Raw genomic sequence first — 24,240 nt, 5'->3', positions numbered from 1 at the left:
GTGGAGGAATGGCGCCATGCTTTCCTATGAGCCTCAGACAGCATTGGATTTTACGGAGCTGTCCGCTGTGCATATCACATATGTTCATGGGAGGGGGAAATATACAGCTTTGACATTTCCAAAAATGAGATGAGGTTGTGCATCTGGTGCCGTGGAACAACCAAGAAACAAGCCCTTCCCTGTATAAGCTTGGTGGTGTCAAGTCAAGGACACAACGTACAGTCCTGCCAGACTGCAGAGAGGAAAAAGAATTAACTAAGCAGTGGTTCATTTATACAAACAACGGATTAAACCTCTGTGGTGCCGTTGAGTTATGTCTAAGGGGAGACATAAATCGGAGTAGTGTTAGCACCAAGTGGCAGGAGGAGAGAAATGGCTTAGGGTGGTCCAAGAGGACAGCCGTGAGTAATGGGAACAACATTTGGAGCAAACAGAAAACATCGGCTGCCTTCCATTTCCTGCCCTGTCTGAGTCATTGGCAGTGAAATCGCTCTGGATCAGGATGCTGGGAGAAATTCTGCACCAGAGAGGAGATGGCTACAGAGGCTTGAGACATGCTGTGTTGTAATGCCTGAATGTGCAGATGTATCGTGTCCGGATGGCCTTAAAGATTTGTCCTTACCTAAAGTGCATAATGAATATGCACTCAGAAACCTCTAAAAGTCCTGTTTTCCAAAGCTAGGAGGCAGGAGAGAAAGACAACATACCGTATTTTGCGCTCTATAGGACGCACTTTTTCCCCTCCAAAAATGAAGCGGAAACGTGTGTGCGTCCTATGGAGCGAATGCAGGCTTTTGCTGAAGCCTGGAGAGCGAGAGGGGTCGGTGCGCACCAACCCCTCTTGCTCTCCAGGCTTCAGGCAGCTATCCGCAAGCCTTCTGAGCGCAGCGGGAGTTCCCGCCAGGCCCCGAAGGCTTGCGGATAGCAGCCTGTTCTGGGGGCTGGGGTCGGATCCCGCTCGCAGTCCTGGCTTCTTTGCTCTTTGGGGCTGGGGGGGAAATATTTTTTTTTCTTTATTTCCCCCCCCCCCCCTAAAAACTAGGTGCGCCCTATGGTCTGGTGCGCCCTATGGAGCGAAAAATACGGTACCTATTTTAAAGCTGAACTTAGAAAATGACAGCCAAACATCGATAATATTTAAAATATTCCTGCTTTAAACCTTAAGCATAATTGTTTCCCTTGTGTTGAATGACAGATTGTAAATTCCTTGGGGCAGAGATCAGCCCCCTTATAATATACAACACACAGCAATGAAGGAACAACACCAACTATATCAATACTTTTAACACCTTCTGTGCTCTAATTCTACAAAACCTTGCTGCTGCCATGGGGGCTCCAACACGCCTGCAGAGTTCACTGGTTACTGGTTTCATTCTTTCCCCCATTTCATTTAATTTCATTTGTAAACCACCGTTTTATGCTGCCTATATAGAAGGCAGCTAAGAAGCCGTCAGAAATGACAAAATACAATGAAGATCACACAACCTAGAAAGTTCTGATCCATTGCATAAATTAAGCCATAATGAAAAGCATGACTACAAAAATAAACAACTTAAAACAATTAAAGTAATAGTCAGTACTAATCCATTTGAAATATAACAGGATAAAAAGCCAACTCTCAAAATCAGCAAATAAACAGAAAATCGCCCCCCAAGAATCACAATAAATCATTACTGGGCTATAATCAATAAAAATGACAGCAAATTCACAACCATGGGCATAGCCAGGGGGTCAGGGGGCATCTAACACCCCCATCAAGTAAATCAATAACAATACTTAACTGAGGTTCTGTCCCCCCTAACATGAAGCCACCCCTCAACATACAACCTGGCTTTGCCCATGTTCACAACACATAAACTACTACAGTCCTTGAAAAAATAAAAAATAATCTGAGCACCAAAGTCACATAGCTTATGAAATTGCAAAATGCACCAAGTTCCACAAACCCTGGACATTTATTTCAATGGAGCTGAGCAAATGGGTGCTAAGTACTATTGGGGTTCTTTAAATACATACATCCTTCCTCCAGCAGCACACTGTGTTTTTGCTCTGTCTTGCACTCCCCAGAGAGGGCACTTCCAAACTGGTGCTATTTTCAGGTGGGATTCAGTCACAAACCAGCAAATTCAGAATTGCACAAATAAAGCTGTTTTGGAGTTCATGTACAACAAGCCTGTCTCCCCAAAATATTAATGGGGAGCGATGGGAGCACTGCTTATTTATTACTTTAAAAAGCATATCCTGCTTTTAACCATCAAGGCCTTAGCAGGGCTCAGCAAACTTTTTCAGCAGGGGGCCAGTGATCATTGAATTGTAGAGTTGGAAGGGACCCCCAGGGTCATCTAGTCCAACCCCCTGCAATGCAACATGGGGCTCAAACCCACAACCCTGAGATTAAGAGTCTCATGCTCTACCAACTGAGCCATGCTAGCACCTAGCATGACCACTGTCCCTCAGACCTTGTGGGGGGCCAGGCTATATTTTTGGGGGGGGGGATGAACGAATTCCTATGCCCCACAAATAACCCAGAGATGCATTTTAAATAAAAGCACACATTCTACTCATGTAAAAACACCAGGCAGGCCCACAAACAACCCAGAGATGCATTTTAAATAAAAGCACACATTCTACTCATATAAAAACACGCTGATTCCCGGACCATCCGTGGGCCGGATTTAGAAGGCGATTGGGCCAGATCCGGCCCCCGTGCCTTAGTTTGCCTACCCATGCCTTAAAGTGCCTGACAACGATAAAAATATACAAAATGCAAAGTTTAAAATTCAAATTTAGAAACACACCAGAAAGGATAACACTTGCCTGATCGGATGCCATCTCTGCATACAAACTAGAATTGAATGCTCGTTAAATAGCCAGCTTTATCTAATCTCCCAGCAAACAAATCAGAATGAATGCTCAGTATTTGGCCAATGTCATCTAATCTCCTTGTAAACAAACCAGGATGAATTCTCAGTGAGCAGGTCATCTGGAAGTAAAAGGACTAGTTACTCTGGTTCAATCCTGAAAGATGTGGAGGCAATTGGCCATTAAGAGAGGGGTGGGGCAAACACATCTCATGAGCTCTGTGCTGGTGTGACTATGCCTACATCTCAGGAGAGTTTTGCCCAAGTCTGTGATTGATTAAGAGTAAAAGAACATGTGAGCACAAAAACTAACGATCAATGGAGATACTCTGAGAGACACCTGTCTATGGAGAAGAAACCACTTGGATTAGTGTGATTGATCACAGTTGTGTAAATGGGAAGATTCAGAAAACTACCTAATCAAGCTAATCCCAGTCAGGAATGATGGGAGTCAAAGTCCAACCACTTCTAGACAGGCAGAGATTCACCAAATCTGACCTTTCTCTTCTTTCTGATGGCCAGGATCAGCTCACCTGGTATGTTAACTAGGTAATATCTGCACAAGATAACATGGCAACTGCATTCCCATGATAGCTTGACTGTGCAACATATCTAAATATTCCCAGGCAAGCAACCATGGTTAGAGTCTGTACCAGGGTAATATAGAGGTTGGCTTATACATTGAACTGACTCATTGGGCGGATTCACACAAGCAAGGACACACAATGACTCCCATTCTCTGTGCGAGCCTCACACCACCACCAACCCCCAATCAAAATGTATTGGCTACACACCGGGAAGAGAACACTCTCCATCTGTGGCCGCTGACATTGAATCAAAGTTTACAGCAGCCTAGGTTACTCTATTATGGTTTGCTGCAATCCTCGTGAGAAAAACACAGCGTCGTGAATGTGCACAGCATCCCCTCTTTAATGGAAACATACATTTTCCCTGAGCTTGCTAAAGCAATTATCTCGACTCGTTACTGTGGAAATTAGTACTAAGGGAAGCTTCGCCCTCCCTGCCTTCTTCCTTGCACCTTTCCTGGGCCCCTCAAAATGCCTCGAATTTAGGAATACAAATTTTAAAGAGTCTGGCAAGCTATTCAGCAAACGATATCATTTTATACCACCTTTTTCCCCGCTGAGAGGAAAAACTGTACGTGCTCCGGCTCCAGTTGCAGCCAGTGGCAACATGCCCACAAGACTTCAATGGGAGCAGGATTTGGGTCCTTCATGTGATACTGCCAGGTGCAGGCTGTAATGTGAACGACCATAAATGATCTGGATGCAGTGGGGAGCTGCAGCACAGCAGCTTTCCATGAGAAACAGTTTAGACATTAATTCAGCAAGGAGACTAGCGCCACTGTAATCAGGGCTTAATTGCACGCTTCAAGTTAAAACGCACGCTTGAATACCTTGGTGAGCAGGGCTCCGAGTGAAAGCACTTCCTTTTCAAAAGAAACCTCATACCCCAAAAGCTGTGTGTTGTTCCTCGCTTTGTATAGGGTTTCTGAAATTTATTACTGAAGATGTACGGCTTCCAAGGCCACAATGCCTTGTTCTCAAGGAGTCCGGGAGAAACTCCGCCATGAACTGCCGTAAAATGTGTTGCAAATCACCAAGTAGCTGTATAATAATAATGGGCACAGCCCAGATTCTGTGAGAGTGTGAGAGTGTTCTGGGAACATGAGCAAAACATGAGTATGCATTGAAATCGCTGCCCTTTCCCAAACAGCCTCATACATTGGTGATCACTGAAGAATGTGGTTTAAGTGAAGAAAAACACTTTCAGTTCAACATTTTACTGGCTGAACCCCTAATTCTCTCTCATGGCTTTAATCATGTCGCATCTCACAAGCGAGGAATGACCCTGAAAATTGTATACTATTGTTCATTCCCAGCATTAGGGAATCAGAGGTAAAGGAACATGGGAAGCTGCCTTATAGTCAGCTCATTGGTCCATCTAGCTTAGTACTACCTGCACTGACTGGCAGCAGCTCTCCAGGTTTTCAGGCAGGGGACACACCCAGCCTGACCTGGCGATGTCATGGTTGCACCTGGGACCTTCTGCATGCAAGGGCTGCTGAGTTAGGGCCCTTCTCCCATACTGCTAGGAATGGGGGGTCCATTTAGCTACCATGGCAGACAGCCACAGATAGACCCAAGGCAAAGCATAGCACTTGTGCCTTTTAGTTGGGTAAAAAGAAATGCCAGTTGTGGCAGGTAAAGCTTAACTTGGAGGGGTGAAAAGGCCACACCTGCAGAAACAGCCTCTTCCATGCAGCTATGGAAGTAATGGGGCCTTGGCCAGGGGATTAGGTCTGGGCACCCATAATTTATGGGGCACTTCAAACCACCCCCCGAGGCAATGGCAGCACTGTGGGAAACAGATGTGGCATCAGAGCCCGCAATGGACTTGCCAGGGCTGAGATCAGCTGGTTACTACCACCTCCTTTTTTTCCTTGTTAAAAACTGTTCAGCCATGTGCTCTGCCCAAGAACTGCCATTTTACAAGCTCCGGCTGCACTCAACATATTGATTTGTGCAGAATGCTTCTGGACCCAGGTGTTATAATTTTTTAACTACCCTTATCCCTTATTGTCTGGTGAACTTGGAGAAGAGATCAGGGTGGCATAATGCTAGGAAAGTGGGCAGAGCAGGAGGGCAAAGTCGGAGTGGGGAGGGGAGGGAGAAAGCAACAGAAAGCAGTGGAGCAGGCAGGCTAAACCCTGGAGGACAAGTTGTGGGTAACCTGGAGGGGGGCCCTAAATGCAAGCGGTGGGTGGAGCCAGAAGCAAAAAGTGGGTGGAGCAATGGATATGATTCTGACCTTTGTACAGTAGGCTGTATTTCAGGGATTTCTACACACACAGGCAAGCAAGAGGCATCATCACACGTCAGAGATCATTCCATGCACTCAAAATCACTTGAGGGTGTGCAGTAGGGCTAATGAATGGGGAATATGGCCTGGAGAGTTCCGAGGTCCAAACAGAGAGGTCTGGAGGGCCACATCTCCAAACTGCCCCTGAGCTTAATGCTCCCCAGCCCCTTCTCTATGAATGTCTCATCTAGTTTTGAATCATCAAAGCTCATGTCTGCCACCGCCACACCTAGAGACAAAGCAAGGGACCTCTTGGGCTACTTCTATTAGGTATCAACAACTCAAATTATCATCATCCTAAACTTTTAGCTGAAGTTGTAGCTCATCAACCCTGACCACTGGCCATGGACTCAACTACATTGGCAAAGAAAAAATGCTTTATATGCATTGTTTTATATGTTCTAACATAAGGTTACCAGATTTTTTTCAATGAATCCGGGGGCACTTCTCAACTTCCTACTAGATAGATTTTGTCAGGGGGCTGATTTGTAAATCCGGGGACTGTCCCCAGGAAATGGGGATGTCTGGTAACCTTATTCTAACACTGACACCAGATAGCACTGCGAAGTTCCATTTTTGCTAACCCAATTTCTCAAAGTTTGCAACACATTTAACTGAAACGCTTCTTTGATGTGTGTAGATCCAGCCCATGCTGGCTGAGGCTGATGGGACTTGAAGTCCAACAAGTCTGGAAGGCCAAAGGTTCCCCATCATTTAACATATACATGCAAATTTTAAGAATTCAATTTCAGTGGGAAACTGAGCCTGCAATCCTGTACCCACATATCTGCAAGTAAGCCCCACTGAACTCAACAGGACTTCATTTTGAGGTGATTTTTTTAATAGGACTGCACTGAAGTCTCTCCCATTAAAACCAATGGGATTCCTACATTTGGCTGGATCATGTCTTATCTACAACTCAAACAGTAGATACACCCTAAAGCAAATGAGAAATGAGTAACAAACTCAAATAGAGAGAAAAATCACACCATAAAATATTTAATATGAAACAAAAGGTCTTTTTTTTCTTCACTTGTAAGAATCACTTACTCAAGTGCCCTTTAAGAAATTTAAAAAATTATACCAAACATTAACATTGGTTTTACATTATTATACATGACATATAAAACACCACATGTCACAAACTTTTTTTTATTACAACTCAAAAGCATTTCCCATGTTCAATGTAAATTAATTTCTACATACTTTTGATTTAACTTATTCATTTTTTAAAAAAAACAACAAGTAAACAAACAGATTCACCTGATTTTCATATAAGTAACACGGCATGTGCAATGAATACAATGAATTCTGGGAAACAGAAGGGTGCAATCCTATTCATTTCTACTCAGAAGTAAGTCCTACTGAGTTCAGTAGAACTTGCTTCCAGGCAATTGTGCACAAGAGTGTAAACTATTTTTTTTCACAAATGGAAAAAGCTAACATCGGTCTCTGAGCCCATCTCCCAGAAGTGAAACAGTGTGCCCAATCCAGGAAACTGCTCAGCACCTTCTGTTTCTTTTCAAGCAAACGGCATATCAAGAGCATCCATTGCTCTGCAAGAAATTCCCGGCGGCACTTCCCAAACTGAGAGCTAGACTTTACTAAACAAACATGATAAGCAGAGTAAGGTAGCTTGCAAAGGTACCTATTGGACAATGGATCTATACCAGTGGTTCTCAAACCCACCATTTGAAAGCTGCTGCACGCCTTGGCAGATCAGTAAACTTCACTTTGCTCTAAAAATCAAAGCACACACATAAGTCCTATTTAATAGCTAGGGAAATATTAGTTGACTGCATCAGCACCTTATTGTGAAAATCACAGGTCCTAGGCTATGGTCTTCTTTGCCTGTTCAATAAAACCGGCAGTGGCCAAAAAGGACCAAGTCTTCACCATCAGAAAAAAAATTAAAATCAAGTGCATGAGTGAGTATAGATATCCTTGCAACCACATGAATGAAGCTTGTAGACCACAAACCAGCGTTTGGGAGCCTCTGATCTAGACCCTGTAGCACTCCGAGGACAACAAGCAGCAGAAACAATGAATTCAATTAATTCCTATGGGTGCAAAAGCACTTATGCACACATGAAAGAGCTGCATGGGGTAAATTCCATTTAGTTCAGTTCCCTGGATCAGAGTAGGCTGGTGCAACGTGCCCATGCACTTCTGTTTCATTGTGCAAGAGCATCTCTTTCTCCTGCATTTATCTCTTGTGCACAGAGCATCAGGGGTGAGGCAGAAGGAACAAAGTCTTGGCACAGTGTCAATATGCAAGTGTCAAACTTCAGCAGACAATATAAATGAATTATATTGCTACATAGTGGTGTGGTTTTTTTGGTGGTTTTTTTAACGAGAAAGCAAATCCTGGATTTCTGAAGCACAAAATACATTAACAATTAACACAGACCTTCCGCTTCTTTTATAACGACTGCCAGAAACTTAGCTGCTGATAAAGATTAAATCAACCCGGTTTAGTGCAATATCATCCCTTGAGTCGCCCAAAGACCTTTACATCATGCGGAATTATTTCGCTAATGAATGAATCTGTACACAACGGAAATGTGTGGTGATGTCACGCTTCTAATACTTTTACAGGCAGCAACTGGTGGTTAGGTGCATCTGATATGTGCATGACCACATGCACACGCATCACGCTGAACCAGGAAGGGATTCAAAAACATCACAAAATGGGGCAGGGGGGGGAGCACAGGGTGTTTGCAGGCTTTTTCAATGGGTGCTCCAATTGTGCACCACAGAGCAACCCCCGTGCAACCGGGGAATTGTCTGTACTTCGACAAAAAGAGGTTTTCCAGGCAGCCTCTGCAAGTCTTTCCCTGCTCTGTTGTTTGGGCTGACCACTTCTATCTGTGTCAGATACGAATCCCATTTCCATGTGGTCCAAGCAACCAGGGCCTGTCCGTTGAACTGGAAATGGGGATAAGGAGCCATGCTGGGGGAAAAGTCTTGGCTGCAACCCACTTAATCTCACACCACCAATGCCCAAATTCCAAAGGCGTTTTTTGAGCATTGCAAGTGGCGTTTGCAAACAAATGCAGCTACACTTTTGTTGGCATGCGCAAACAAAGCGGGTACTGAGGCTATTGTGGGTACTTCAGCTGGAATAAAAGTGAACCCTTCACATTCACTTCTGCTTTGAAAATCGCTAAGGCAAGCCACACTTCTGCAAAATGCTCGGCTCCTGAGCATTGCCAGGATCCAAAGAAGTATGTAGCTACATCCACACACCTGAATGGCTTCTGGGCTTGAGCTTCTCAAACAGCTCCCTTACCAATACCACACGGCCAACTGTTTCACGATGCAAAAGCAGGCTTTCAAAAGCAGTTTGCGATATGGCAAAGGGTGTAGATAAGATACTAGGAACGTAGGAAGCCGTCTTATATGAAGCCACAGCTGTTTGTCCACCTAGCCCAGTGCTGTCTACCCTGATTGCAGGTCATCAGGTAGAGGGTCCTTCCTTCACCTGCTGCCTGGTCCTTTAATAGGGATGGGGAACCTCTGGCTCTCCAGATGTTGCTGGACTGCAACTCCCATAATCCCTGACCACTGGCCATGCTGATGGGAGTTGGGAGTCTAGAAACAACTGGGGGACCTCAGGAGAACTATCCCTGCTTTTAAAAAAACAACAACAAGAACAATTGGATATGCGAGGGTTTAATCACGGGACCTTCTGCATGCCAAGCATGCGCCCTACCACTGAGCTATGGTCCCTCCCTGTAATTTCAAGTCAAACTTCTAGGACTATGTAACTAACCAGGATTGCACTGTTCATCCTTCTGTCGTCAGTGTGATTGTCGGAACAGCAATACGAAGGGTAGTTAAAACTCTGGGGGAAAGACACTTCTAAAACAATTATTTCGTACCATTTAACAAGCTGGTTTTCTATTCACTAGGTAAATACCATTGACTGTGTAGCACCTTCAAGGGCACTTAGTGGCTCAGGCATTTAATCACTCACACACACACACACACACACACACACACACACACACTTGTCTAACCGAAATGTAGATGCCTCTTCAGCATAATCCTCTGCCCCTGTAAATCATGCACTGGAATGGAAATGTTATCTGGAAATGTTAAATCAAAGGTATCCTCATGCAGTTCTTTTGGCAACTGAACTGAACGAAAAGAAAGCCGTCTATAAATACTGTCCCGACATGCATGAGCCTTCCAAAATTATTTACAAATGAAGTTCGGCAAGCTTCTTTCCAAAAGCATTCCTTTCCTCTGCTCACAGTCCGTTGCGGCAATATTTTTATTTTTTATTTTATTTTTTTGCTTGGGTGTCTGTTGCTGTTTCTTCCCTACACAGTCACTGCTGGGTACATCTTCTGTTCGCTATTGCTGTGGGGATAAGGAGACTGAATTGGCCTGTATCCACTTTGCAGGCCGTCGAGGAAAGGGGGCACAGGGGCCATGGGCATAGAGTCGTGGGGTACAGCGTAACCCACATACTGTGGGTGCAAATACTGGCCTTGGTGAGGCACTATCTGCGTAGCCTGCTGGCAGTTCAGTACTGAGAAATTAGTAGGCATGTTGACGTATACATTATTCATGGTCCCTTCTGGTAAACAGCAGTTGGTTTGCGACCTGGTAGGGGGAGGCCTGGCACCTGAGTTGGCACTGGAGCTGGAGCTGGCAGCGGTGCTTGATTGACGCGACGAGGATCCGCGGGAGGTGCTGGCACTTGGGATCATGGGAATAGTCTCCATTATCCGGTTGCCTCCAGGAGGCCGGCTCTGCTGGGCCTCTTGCTTGGGGCGCAGGCAGCGGCAGCAGCAAGCTGCTACGAGGGACCCCAAGATGATGAACGCGACGAAAACAGAGCCCACGATAAGGAAGGGCACGTAGATAGGCACTGCCAACAGAAAAGAAAAACTCTTTAAAGGAAACAAAGAGGCAAGCAAGTTTTTTATTGAAAGCGCATAATAAGCGGAGAGGGTAGTAGCTGTTTTTCCTTCATTCTTTAGTCACAGCCAGCGTAGCGTAATGGTTAGGGTGTTAGACTAGGACCCAGGGATGGACTATATGGAACTGGCAGAAATGACCGGCAGAATCCGAGACCAGGGAGAAGAGTCGGTGGAAGAAGATTGGAAGAAATTTAAAGACTATCTACAGAAATATTGTAAAATTAATGAATGTTAGAATGATGTTGGATAAGAAGTTCAGTGGTTTTTAGCTATAATGCTATAAGGAATATGAAAAAATGGATTATTAACAGGTAAAAATTTAATGTTATAATATTTTAAGATTAAAGATTAGGATAAACAAAGAGGGAAAGGATTTGCTGAACTAACAAATTGAATTGGAATACAAAAAAGGGAGGTGTGAGGAGGTCCGGGAAACAAGCAAATGAAAGATAAGTAATGGAAAGATGGAATTGTTTTTTAACTATTTTTATTTTGTATTTTTCTTTTTTCATTTTGTAATACTTTGAAAATCTTAATAAATATCTTTTTTAAAAAAATAGACTAGGACCCAGGAGGCCAAGGTTCAAATCCCCGCTCAGCTATGCAGCTGACTGGGCAAACTTGGGCAAGTCACCCTCTCTCAGCCTAACCTATCTCACAGGGTTGTTGCGAGGGCAACATGGAGAAGGGAGGAAGTATTGACTGTATGGTATCATCCTGTCGTGCTCCCCCCCCCCCCACGGTCATTTCATGTATTTGACAGCCACTGTGAGAAACACACTGCATGCCAAGATCATGTCATCTGGCTTCCATTACTACAGGGGAGAGGGGACTCAACCCAAGTATGCCATTTTTGGTGGCACCGCCATATTTTGGGTACCATCCAATTCTGCCCTTGTAGTAGTAGTAGTAGTAGTAGTAGTAGTAGTAGTACAGTGGAACCTCCTGTTACATGCCGTCCTCCTTGCGAACACTTCAGGTTACAAGCTCCGCTAACCCGGAAGTAGATGCTCCCAGTTGCGAACTTTGCCCCGGGATGCAAGCGGAAGTCACACGCCAGAAGCGCAGTGGCAGCAGCGGGAGGCGCCATTAGCGAAAGCGCGTCTCATGTTAAGAACGGTTTCGGGTTAAGAACGGACCTCCGGAACGAATTAAGTTCGTAACCAGAGGTACCACTATAGTAGTAGTAGTAATATTATTATTAATAATAATAAATTTATGTATACCCCACCCATCTGGCTGGGTTTCCCCAGCCACTCTGGGCGGCTCCCAACAGAATATTAAAAATACAATAAAACATCAAACATCCCTAAACAGGGCTGCCCTCAGATGTCTTCTAAAAGCCAGATAGTTGTTTATTTCCTTGACATCTGATGGGAGGGCATATCACAGGGCGGGGGCCACTACCGAGAAGGCCCTCTGCCTGGTTCTCATTACACCTGTGTGCAAGTGGCCTCTTGAAATTATTCACCCTACCTGTGAAACTCCAGGGAAACTGGAGAAACGGCATTTCACTGAAATGCCCCAACTTTTGGAGGGAGTGGGACTCTGCAGTTAGCCATGGCAGGAGCTTAAAGCCATCTTGAAAGTTTTCATTTGTGACAACTACGAGCAGTAGCAGAAGCAATTTTGCTGGAAATCTGGCCGACATTGTGCTGCTTCCTCCGCTGAGTGGGGCATTGTTCAAGGGCCTTGAAAGGGAGTGGAATAGCAGACACCACAAACACGAAGTAGAGAAGAGTATCTGGAGAAAATTCTTTGAAGTGGCCTTTTTCTATGGGGATGGGTGAGTAAAAGTGGGACACAGATATTTAGTAGGGGGGAAAGTCCAATAACGGATTTCAGCTCTTCTCTAGTTCACACTAAATTGCCTTGTTGCTTTCTTATGGCCCCTGCATTGCAAGATAAAGGTAAAGGGACCCCTGACCATTAGGTTCAGTCGTGACCGACTCTGGGGTTGCGGCGCTCATCTCGCTTTATTGGCTGAGGGAGCCAGCGTACGTCATGTGGCCAGCACGACTAAGCCGCTTCTGGTGAACCAGAGCAGCACACAGAAACGCCGTTTACCTTCCCGCCGGAGCGGTACCTATTTATCTACTTGCACTTTGACGTGCTTTCGAACTGCTAGGTGGGCAGGAGCAGGGACCGAGCAACAGGAGCTCACCCCATCGCGGGGATTCGAACCACCGACCTTCTGATCGGGAAGTCCTAGGCTCTGTGATTTAACCCATAGCGCCACCCGCGTCCCTGCATTGCAAGATATGAGAGGAGAAAAACCACATCTCTTTTAACATGAAGGCAGCAATCTTGTGCGCAGTTACCTGGGAGTAAACAGGCAAACTCCGTGAGGCTCACATCTGAATAGCTATGTACAGGATAGCACTGATGCAAAGTCTATAAAAGCTGGCTCAATATGGCAATGAACTTCTAGAGAAAGGTGGTTTATAGCAAAGTGTTGCTGTTCTTTTTGTAAGTAAACCCCGAAGCTCTGCTGTTGTGCAATCTCTCCATTAATTTCAATGGGGAACAGGCACCCTGTTACAAACCTTATTGAAATTAATGCTCTCGCTGCAACAAGCACACTTTCCGGGAGTAAACCAGCTCTAATTATAACATAACTTCAGGCTAGTTCTGATGTGTTTAGGATTCATGAACAGCAGGGGGAAGCGCTGGGAAGCAACCAGGGCTTTCCCAAAGAGGGCTGAAGTTTACCTTTTGAAATCCAATCACATAAATACATGATTAGGAAGTGGCGCTGTTTATTCACACAGCAACAGGTAGGGTTTGGAGGCGAAATGAAGTGTCACGTTGCTTTGGGGGGGGGTTTCCCTCCCCCAGAACAACTTGTCTTTCCTGGGATTTTCTTGTTTAAATTGGGAGACAAAAATCAATGCATGCTAGGATGTCAGGTCTGAAATACAACTCATCTTGAGATATTCTGGGTAATGCTGCCACCTAGAATACTGAACACACCATATCCTATCAAAACAGGAATAAAAGGGAAACTCAGGATTCTGACATTTGTAAAGCATGAATGAATGGCTGCGTAACATTGCAGCTGTGGTGCCTGCCTATTCCCCACTTCCCTCTATTTCAGCAGCTACACAAAGAGGAACAGCTTGTATCATATTGTATATCAGCTTGTATACAATCTCTTCTGTTTCAGAATCATTTTATTCTCTTTCCCCTGAACAACAAGGTAAGAACAATCTACCGTGGTACCTCAGGTTAAGTACTTAATTCGTTTCGGAGGTCCGTACTTAACCTGAAACTGTTCTTAACCTGAAGCACCACTTTAGCTAATGGGGCCTCCTGCTGCTGCCGCGCTATCGGAGCACTATTTCTGTTCTCACCCTGAAGCAAAGTTCTTAACCTGAAGCACTATTTCTGGGTTAGCATATTCTGTAAACTGAAGCGTATGTAACCCGAGGTACCACTGTAATTGGATATCATCCTCAGCCAGCACGGCCAATGTTCATGGATGATGAGAGCAGCAGTCCAAAACATTTGGAGGGTACCACGTTGGCTACCCCAGTCTTACTGCTTCCTGATTGACTCACAGGTAAACCTGCTTCAGATCCTGGCTGTTTTCCATAACTTGGCTCTTCCCACTGAACTAAGTTGTCATTGCTATAGTTGAAATAATAATCACTGCTACTACTATGACAACCTGCATCACAACATGGATGGAAAGGCGCGTCCACACTGTGCAACTTGAACTGAGCATTTGGAACTGTTTTGCACAGGATTATCCGATAGCTGATTTGCATGACTTATTGGATGAGCTGTGTCCTGTACAGATCCCAATTCAATAGCGTTCCTTCCCGAATTTAGGCTGTTGTGGGTGGGGCAGTTAGTCAAGCTGGTAGCGGGAAGACCAAGGTTGAAATTCCCGCTTAGCCACGAGGTTAATATTTCCCCTCTATTTGCTTATGATATAGCATAAGAACTGTTGTGAGGCTAAGGTACTCTGTTGCCCAGTTAAAGAAATCTCAAGTCAGTCAGTCATATCAGTTTTACATGATTAGCGAGTTAATTTATTAAATTTGAATGCAAATTAAAAAACCAATAAAAATCAGTTCAGAAGGAAGCAGCATAATTTCTATGGTTAGGGTCTAGATGGGCCATTTCACAAATGGAAGAGCTCCATTCATGGAACACACTGAGGTCCAGTGGAGATTCCCTGCTTATTCCTGCAGCCACCTGTCAATCACCCCTTATGCAACCTCTCATGCTGCTCTGGGGAAGTTCTCCTACAGCAGCTTTCCAGGAATGGCAGGGGAAGGAGGACATCTCAAAGACCACACACTGCCCCCTTCCTTCAGCAAGAGCAGAACTGCACTGAAAGCAACCCTGGACCCAACCCTTTCATTTTAGATGATACACTCATGACACAACAAGCCGCCTCTTAGAAGGCAAACTCCCAATCGTGCATGCAATAAAAGAAAGATGGGCATGACTCTTCTCAGGTGACGTTTGCCACCTGCAGTTTTTATTATTATTTGCAGTATGGTTTTTTAAAAAGATGAGCATTAAGAAAAAAGCCTCATTACTCAGATACTGGAAACTTAAGTGTTATTAAGTTTTGATGAACAGTGCTTCATAAAAATCCTAAGCACATTGCATAAGACCTACTGATTTCAGTGGAACTTGAGTTGAGGTATTGGTCACTACCCAGCAAGGAAGTACTCTTGGGCTCACTGAAGTCAACAACTTAGCTGCACATAACTCTAGCCTGTTTTATAACCACTGTGCTTATTAGCAGCGTGTTTGTCACCTCATCTATGTTCTCAAAAATACTTTGGCAGCACTGTATACACTTTAGTTCAAAGTCATTAAAGTTATAATGGCTTCGTAAGAAGGTGGACTGCAGAGCTCGGCTCCATAATTTTTGGACTTATTTAGAAATTCTTAGTGGGCTGTCATAGCTCATTAAAATAATTACATCATGAGTAAATAAAATGAAAATGTGATCCAGCCAAAGTTTTAAATCCCATTTATTTCAGTAGGAGAGTTCAGCAGAGTGTATTTAGCTTTGTGCTTCTCTTTCCCTCTGAAAGCAGTAAGGCTTACAGTCCTACATGTGTCAATTCAGAGGTAAGGCCAGTTGAGTTAAGTCAGTGATGGCCAAACATGGCCCTCCAGCTGTTTTGGGACTACAACTCCCATCATCCCTAGCTAACAGGACCAGTGGTCAGGGATGATGGGAATTGTAGTCTCAAAACATCTGGAGGGCTGAGTTTGCCTATGCCTGTTCTTAATATTCATGCACACAAGCAGGAATGCCAGCTTGGCCCTGCAACCATGGGTACCTGGGGCCATGGGTGCCATGTAGCGTTCATAGCCCTAGTAGTGAAATTTGTGGGTGCTCAGGCACCCCAGGGAGTTGGCACCTGTGCACAAAAGGAGCAATTTGCAATAACTAACCAACTTCCCACTTCAAGGAAAATAAACTGGCTACTACTTCCTCAGTGTATCAGCATGGAAAAGATCCACCTATTTGTTTATTTCTCCCCCCCCCCCCCAAGCACTGAGGAATAGAAGGTTTTCCAGCTGTGGGAACTGAGAAAGGGAAGGGAAGGGAAGGGAAGGTTACTGCTTCACATGCTTCATCGACTGGAAAAAAACAACACCAATCATTAATGAAAGCACCAAGGTAACATTGACTTATGTTGGTATATAAACAGGGCCAGGGGCATTTTTTGAGTGGCCTCTACCTGATGGCCCCCATATTGCAATTACCACTCTGGCACTGCTAAACTTGATAGCCTGTTGTAAACTTCTACAGGCACGTGTGAGAGGGAAGGATGAGTTTGAGGGGAAAGGCAGGGTAGGAGCTACCTACAAAGCCCAGAAAGGACGTCGTAAGATTTAAAAATGTCTTTCAGCCCTGCATCAACAACATTCTCCTGCCCCTAAACAGCGCGTGAGAAAGGCTCAAGTGCATTTCTTTAGTGTCATGTGTGAACCTGGCCCTGAAGCAGCTTGCGAATTACTATTCCAAACAGAAGTCCTAAATTGGTTGCAACTTGCATAGTCCACAATATTTTTAATAAAAGTTCTTTCCACCCCACAAGAACAACATTCACAAGTGGCACATGCCATGCCTTATGCATGCCACATGGGTAAACCCCGAGAGACTGGTCAAGTGCTGCATTGATAGACCTGCTAAAGAAACTTCTCTGTGTTAAGTGGGCAGGTGAGAGGTGGGTGGGTAGAAATCTGTTGCCTGCGGTACTAATAAGCACAGCAGAAGAGTACCTTGTTCTCAGAGTCTGTGGTGGAATCTACGTACATATTAAAAACACTGTGAAAATGCTTTTTTAAAAAAGTTTCAAAAAATACATTGGATTTTGCATAGCTCACTGTTGCCATCTAGTGTCTCGTTTGTATATTGCACTTTCCAACACATTTAAAACGTTTTATTTGCAGCTGTGTAGATGAGTCCTGTGTGTGTATCTTCCCTGAGTGTAGGATAATAATAATCCTGGGCCTTGAGACAAGGTGGGGGCTAAGATCTAGGAATAGATGGGTTGTTTCGTTTTTAAAGAAAGCAATGCAACTATGATAAATATGGGAAGGGCTGTAGCTCAGTGGTAGGGCAGCTGCTTGGCATGCAGAAGGTCCCGGGGTTCAATTCCAGGTCGTGCTGGGAGGGACTCTGAAATCCTGGGGATGCTACTGCCTGTCAGTGTAGGCAATACTGAGCTCAACCAAACTAGCTCACTCAACATCAGGCAACGAGGCAGCTTCCCGTGTCCCGCCCCTCCGCTTTGTACCTGCTGCGCCGTCGGGGATGTCCTTGTCGGGCCGGCCGTGCTCGGCTCCCCCTTGCTGCCGGTCGTTGTCGCAGACGCCCTGGTCCAGGCGGGCCTCCGGGCGGGAGCAGCAGTAGCGAAGGGCGCACGTGCCGCAGCAGATGGTGGCGTCGCCGTCGTCGAAGTGCTCCGGGCACTGGAAGCCGTCGCGCCAAGTCGCCCCGTCCTGCCAGCCGTGGCAATACTCTCCGCTGGCCCGCGCGCTCGCCGCCAGCCCCACAAGCAGCAGCAGCAGCGCCGCCCCAGGCCGCCCTCCCAGAGAACAGCGCCCCCTCCACATGGCACCGCGAGGGGGCGGCAGCAGGCGGGCGCCCGTAGGCGGGCCTCGGAGACCAGGCAGGCGCCCCTCTCCTCACAGCCTGGGTCGAGGCACAAACGAGGCACACTCAGTGAGCGTGCGGGGAAGGGGGCGCGCGTGTGAATGCAGCAGCTGCGGGGGGTTATGTAGACACGTGTGTGCCACAAGCCCCGCTGTGCGGAAAGCACGTGGCCGCGGGAGGTGGGGGACAGCCACGCGTGAGAGGTTGGCGCCGCGTGTCCAGGGTCGCCTGGCCTGAAAATGGGCGCGCCAAGTCTGTGCAGGATATGGAGCCGGCGAGCCCTCAAGAAGCCAACTTGTGAGGGGCGCTAGGAACAAAGTCCCGCAGTTGCTGGGCAGGAGAAAGGAGCGCAGAGAACTATCCAAGCTCCCAGAAAGGGCTCAAGTCCGGCTGAAGGGGCGCGCTAGCCTCCCGGAGTCCGTCCCCTTGCCGGCGACGGGCAGCAAGCGTAGCCCTCGAGAAAGAGTCCAGCCTTTCTGTCAAGCCCCACGGAATCCCGGACAATCTCCTAAGAGGAGGAAGCGGCGCCCCACGGCGGAGTCATTCGCCGCTAATGGAGGTGGCGCCTTTGCCGCTCTGGGCACTGCGGCGCGAACAGTTGGCTGTCGGCGAGGCGCCTGGGAATCCCGCGCGGGACCTTCCCTGCTCAGCAACCCGAGCCGAGGCGCCGAGGGGAGGAGCGCGACGAAGGAGCCGGCCGAGCCGCCGGCCGCTCGTCGAAGAGGCAGCGACCCCCACAGCCTAGTTCTGCAGCCGGGAAGGCAGGAGAGCCCGGGCTGTGGCGGGCGAAGAGATGCCCCCGGGTAGGCGGGACGGAGCCAGGCGCTCCGGCAACCATAACACAGCGAGGGTCCGAGGTGGCGCCTGGCACGCGCCTGCGGCGAGACGAGTCCGTGGGCAGACGGGAGACCCTCCGAGGGAGACCCCAGCCACTGCCGCCGCCGCCGCCACAGCGGAGCGTCACTCCCCTTCCTGGCGCTTCGCCTTCTACCCGCGCGCACCGTCGCGGCTGCGCCTCGTTTGGCTCCTGTCTGCCCAAGCAAGTCCCGACAGGGAGGTCCCGCTCGCCTAGGAGTCGTTGCTCCTGGTCCGCATCTCGCGCCGGCCTTCCAGGGAGTCACTCCGACTTCGGGGCAGCGCCGCGGGTGGAAGTGGAGCCGGGAAGGAGTTCTGGCTCAGAGAGGAGTTCCCCTTCTTTGCCTCTGGTTCTGCCTCCTCTGCGCTCTGCTTGGAGAGGCCAGCAGGAAACTCCGGCGGTCTGGCTTTTTCCAACGCGGGCAACAAACTCTGCTTCTATCCAGCCAGCCCTGCTCGGCACGCCACCAGCAGCGCCTGCAACACAACTCCAGGCTCCGTTTCCTGGAGCTACTGGCTGGCTGCTTGTGCGCGCGCGGGGCTCCCTTCGCTACTCCGTCGCTTTCTCTGTTATTATAGGCATACTGCTCTCGCCCGGCGCGCATGCGCCTACAGGCCGGCGGCGCTCAAGTCCTCCCCTTTTCTTAGTGAATGCCGAAGAGATCTTCGTTTTCTTCTCGCCGGCTCTACAGACAGGAGAAAGAGCTGGTGGAAAGAGATGGGCAACGAACAGCAGACAGGTCGTAAAGCAGATGCGTGTTAACTCTCCAGGACGTGCGGGTTAAGACGCTCTCTTGTTACTCCCTTCGCCTGCCTTACAGCCGAGGTTGAAAATGACCAGGAGTCAGGCACACACCCGGCCAAAAAGTGGCTGGAGCTCCAACTCCCCAGGGGCGCCTCCTCTGAGTTCTGCCACTTCCAGGGTGGGAATGTAACTGGGAAGTGTGCGAGCAAGAGAAGGCAGCTGCTGTTCCTACTTCCTTCCTCTTTGGGCAGTTCCACCTAGAGAGAAAGTAGAAGGAGCCCCGGAATTCTCAAAAGTGTGGGAATGTTGGCACAAGCATCGGTTTCACAGCAAACACTGCCATGTGCTCTTTGCACTTAAAACAGCAGGCTGAAGTCTCATTTGGATGTGGGGACACTGAAGCGCACTGCAATTTGATAAAATTTGCTTTATACTTGCAGAGCGCAAGTGGAGACAAGAGTGTCACTCCTATATGATCAGCGTTCTTGTGGCACCTTAAAGCCACAAATGTTTATCATGACAAGCGTTCATGGACTAGAGTTCCCTTCAGCAGATGCATGAAATGTAACTCTCAGTTGCAGATACTGGTAGGTATCCGTGTTGGTCTTCCGTAGTCAAAACAAAATAAAAAAATTCCTTCCAGTCGCACCTTAGAGACCAACTAAGTTTGTTATTGGTATGAGCTTTCATGTGCATGCACACTTCTTCAGATACACTTCTTCTGAAGAAGTGTGCATGCACACGAAAGCTCATACCAATAACAAACTTAGTTGGTCTCTAAGGTGCGACTGGAAGGATTTTTTTTATTTTGTCTCAGTTGCAGATATACAGATATACAGGGTGAGTCTTTTATAAGGGGCCCCGTGGAACATGTGTACTCTGTATCCACGGGACCTCTTGTAAAGGACTCACCCTGTACAATGACTCTTGAGGTCCCATCATCCCTGTAATTTTTATAGCTGTAAGATTGTATTCTGCAGAAGTCTCCCCCCCCCCCCCGACTGAAAGGTGGTATTGTCTGTGTGCAGAAGAGGCCAGTTTGAAGACTCAGAATGAGAGAGGAGCAATGATTCGTCTCTTTAATTATGATGTCAGGATTGCTTCCGAGCCTGTGGATGGCATCAGGTTCTGCTTGGCTGAGATTGTGTGGTAAAACTATTTTGCTTGCTGATGACCTCATTATGAGCATGGCAATGGAGGCACTCTTACGTCAAAAGCTAGTCCTGTCTTGAGACCCTCTGAACAGTTCAGTGTGCAGTTTGTTTTCCGCGTGGCATTGAGACAATGTTTGCAGTATGCAATGGCAGACTTAGGGCTTTCGAATTTCAGCTGCACCCTGTGCCTCTCGCCTTCTAAGTCTTTGTTGCAGCGCCCCCTGCAGCTCCCTCACAGCTCTCCCCTAACTCCACAGCTTGTCAGCGTACCTCATGGTACCTGCCTTTGAGATCAGTTATAATGACGACTCAGCTCTGAGAGATAAACAGCTGGATCCTTCAGTTAAAGCTTTTAAGAGGATGAAATGTGGTTCTGTTTTCCTTGCCTTCTAAATATTTTATTGTTCTCTGGGCAGGTGCTGGTTGTTTGTGGTTCTTGTTGAATTTTGCTATGTTGGACTTATTTAAACCGGCCAGTTTATGGTGATTTTTTCATTGTGTGTTTGTTAATGCTTGCTTTTAATGAAACTGTATCATTCGTATTAATGTAAGCCTCGGTAGGAAGGCTATAATCTGGGAAGCTGACTAAGAAATATCTGAAATAAAGCAAACCCCAGATCAGGGGTTCCCAAAGAGAAGAAGAAGAGAAGGTTTTGGATTTGATATCCCGCTTTATCACTACCCGAAGGAGTCTCAAAGCGGCTAACATTCTCCTTTCCCTTCCTCCCCCACAACAAACACTCTGTGAGGTGAGTGGGGCTGAGAGACTTCAGAGAAGTGTGACTAGCCCAAGGTCACCCAGCAGCTGCATCTGGAGGAGCGGAGACGCGAACCCGGTTCCCCAGATTACAAGACTACCACACTGGCCATTTGCCTCAAGGTGCTGAAGGTCACAACATGGCCCCTTGCCTCTCTCTTCCTCTCTTCAAAAACTGTCACACTTGCCAGATCAAGCTATGATTTTCCTAGTAGTGATGTATGGGAATGAGAGCTGGACCATAAAGAAGACTGATCGCCAAATAATTGATGCTTTTGAATTATGGTGCTAGAGGAGACTCTTGAGAGTCCCATGGGCTGCAAGAACCTATCCATTCTTAAGGAAATCAACCCTGAGTGCTCACTGGAAGAACAGATCCTGAAGCTGAGGCTCCAATACTTTGGCCACCTCATGAGAAGAGAAGACTCCCTGAAAAAGACCCTGATGTTGGGAAAGATTGAGGACACAAGGAGAAGGGGACGACAGAGGACGAGATGGTTGGACAGTGTTCTCGAAGCTACCAGCATGAGTTTGACCAAACTGCAGGAGGCAGTGGAAGACAGGAATGCTTGGCGTATTCTGGTCCATGGGGTCACGAAGAGTCGGACACGACTAAACAACAACAAAATCCTCATTCCAGACACATACCCCGAAAAGGGGAACTGCCCATTCAGAGAAATATCCACAGCCATCATGGAACATTAAGGTTCTTTTGTCAAGCCCAAGAACTCCCTTCCTGAGTTGCTTAGGCAAAACCAGTGATCAAGCAGCAAACTCACAAGGTCACACTGGGCGTATTGTGCAGAAAAGCCTTTTGTCTACAGCTGAGAGTGAGGGGCATTTAAAACAAACCAGATTCCCTACGTAGGCGTAATAGGAAATTGCATGTACCATGCATGCACTACAAGGTGAGAACTCGAGCCAATGGCTTCAAGTTACAATAAAGGAGATTCCGACTAAACATCAGGAATAATTTTCTGATAGTAAGAGCTGTTTGACATGGATATGCTAACCTGGGTTGTGGGGAGGGGGCGGGTTGGGGGAGGAAGTGGGAGAATATGTGTTTAAATTTTTAAAAAAGAAATAAATAAGGATCTCACTTTTTCTTTTTCACAGTGGCAAAAAAGCCTTCCTGAAGACCAGTGGATTCCTGCTATGTTTGCACAATGAAAGAGACACGTGAACATTCATGACACGTACTTGAGGGTGTTGTACATGTTGAGAATTCTCCATTAGGAATATCATTCCAAACAAAGCACAAAATAGCTGGGTCAGGAGTTAGAACCATGCAAAGTCATTTGGAAGGTGAGATCAAAGCTGGCTTTTGTAGACAGCTGGACAAGTTCTCTAGTCACTTACACTAACCACCAAGCTGCTTTCGAACTGTACAGGTTGGAGAGAATGAAATAGATTTGGATATGCTGCTAAGCTCTTGATCTTTCTCATTACGTTAACATGTGACTTCCATACCATAGCATTTCGCGATCTCCAGCTATAAGCATTATTCTTTCATAATGCAAGGTGTCCACATCAGTCAGAATGAGGTGTGACAATCGTGTCAGAAAAATTAGAGAGGAGTTCATGCCAGATAATTAGCCTTAGGGCAGAACTAGGGGAGGTGAATCCATCCGTCTGCAATATTTAAACAGATTATTATGTTTCCTGAAAAGCATTTGACTAAGACTGGAGCAAAATGAGAATTCTTAAAATGCTATGTATTGCTTGTTTAGGATTGACATAGGCCAGTTTCCCTATAACATTTTAAAATGTGTCTCCTGCAAGTTCTTGAATATACTCTGCACCAAATCTTCACCAGTTTCTATTTTGGGGGGTCAAGCTAACAAATTCTATGGGATGGAACATTTTCCTGTAACTAGAGACTTTTAGATTGTGAAGATGCTCACCTTGTCGCCATCTTGTTTGATGCTGCTATTAACTAGCTGCTGCTTCTTACCACAGTTCCCAACACACACAATCATACATACCATATTCCCAAACACCCAAAAGCTGGCTGATTTTTCTTCCTCCTTTCGGAATAATTTCACATTCCCAGTCAGGAATCACAAAGTGAACAGGATGACATCACAATGCTGGGGTTTACGTGTTGTGTTTATTGGACATCAGTAAATAAAATAACAACCAATTGGGTTTGACAATGTCACTGGGAACAAATTGTTGTTATTATTATTAGTAGTAGTAATATATTGTCCTATACCCAGAGGTCTCAGGGCAGCTCACAACCTAAAATCACAATACAGTGGCACCTCTGGTTACGTACTTAATTCGTTCTGGAGGTCTGTTCTTAAGCTGAAACTGTTCTTAGCTAATGGGGCCTCCTGTTGCCGCCGCACCACCGGAGCACAATTTCTGTTCTCATCCTGAAGCAAAGTTCTTAACCTGAAGCACTATTTCTGGGTTAGCGGAGTCTGTAACCTGAAGCGTATGTAACCTGAAGCGTATGTAACCCGAGGTACCACTGTATAAAGACACAAAACACATATTAAAAACAAAAACAAATTAAAGCAATTTAGGGCTGGTAAAATGAATATGCAAATACGTTCACTCCAGGAGTATTTTTAAATCTCTGTAGCACAGGCCCATGACACAAATTTGCATAAAATGTATGTATCCTGATGTATACAAATAGATGCAAATTTAGGCTATCAGCTCTGGGGGGCTCAGAGATCTACGATTCCCAGAGTTCCCTGTGAAGAGGGATTGATGGTTAAACTACCCTGAGAATGGAAGCTCTGTGTGGGGAATGGGGTCCTCCTAATGACCCTCAACAAACTACAGCTCCCAGAATTCTTTGGGGGAAGCCATAACTGTTTAAAGTCATATCACAGCACTTTACATGTATGGTGTGAACGTAGCCGAAGAAAGAAATGGAAGATTGACGTTGGCTCTGTGTGT

At 46.4% G+C, this 24,240-nt stretch overlaps 2 protein-coding genes across 2 annotated transcripts; one reads left to right on the top strand and one right to left on the bottom strand.

The window, feature by feature from the left end:
* Nucleotides 1–6,727: 6,727 nt before the first annotated feature.
* SHISA2 (shisa family member 2) lies at nucleotides 6,728–19,207 on the bottom strand. The gene is made up of 2 exons (XM_028726360.2): nucleotides 17,458–19,207; nucleotides 6,728–10,626 (listed from the first exon to the last, which is right to left on the bottom strand). The coding sequence occupies exons 1-2, from the start codon at nucleotides 17,774–17,776 to the stop codon at nucleotides 10,073–10,075; spliced, it is 873 nt and encodes a 290-aa protein (XP_028582193.2). The 5' UTR covers nucleotides 17,777–19,207; the 3' UTR covers nucleotides 6,728–10,072.
* Nucleotides 18,082–23,139, top strand: LOC114595463 (uncharacterized). The gene is made up of 3 exons (XM_077926948.1): nucleotides 18,082–18,113; nucleotides 18,376–20,003; nucleotides 22,444–23,139. The coding sequence occupies exons 1-2, from the start codon at nucleotides 18,082–18,084 to the stop codon at nucleotides 19,454–19,456; spliced, it is 1,113 nt and encodes a 370-aa protein (XP_077783074.1). The 3' UTR covers nucleotides 19,457–20,003; nucleotides 22,444–23,139.
* Nucleotides 23,140–24,240: the final 1,101 nt, after the last annotated feature.

This window comes from Podarcis muralis, chromosome 4 (assembly GCF_964188315.1).
Source record: "Podarcis muralis chromosome 4, rPodMur119.hap1.1, whole genome shotgun sequence".
In the NCBI taxonomy this organism is placed as follows: domain Eukaryota; kingdom Metazoa; phylum Chordata; class Lepidosauria; order Squamata; family Lacertidae; genus Podarcis; species Podarcis muralis.
This window is presented reverse-complemented; position numbering and strand designations above follow the sequence as displayed.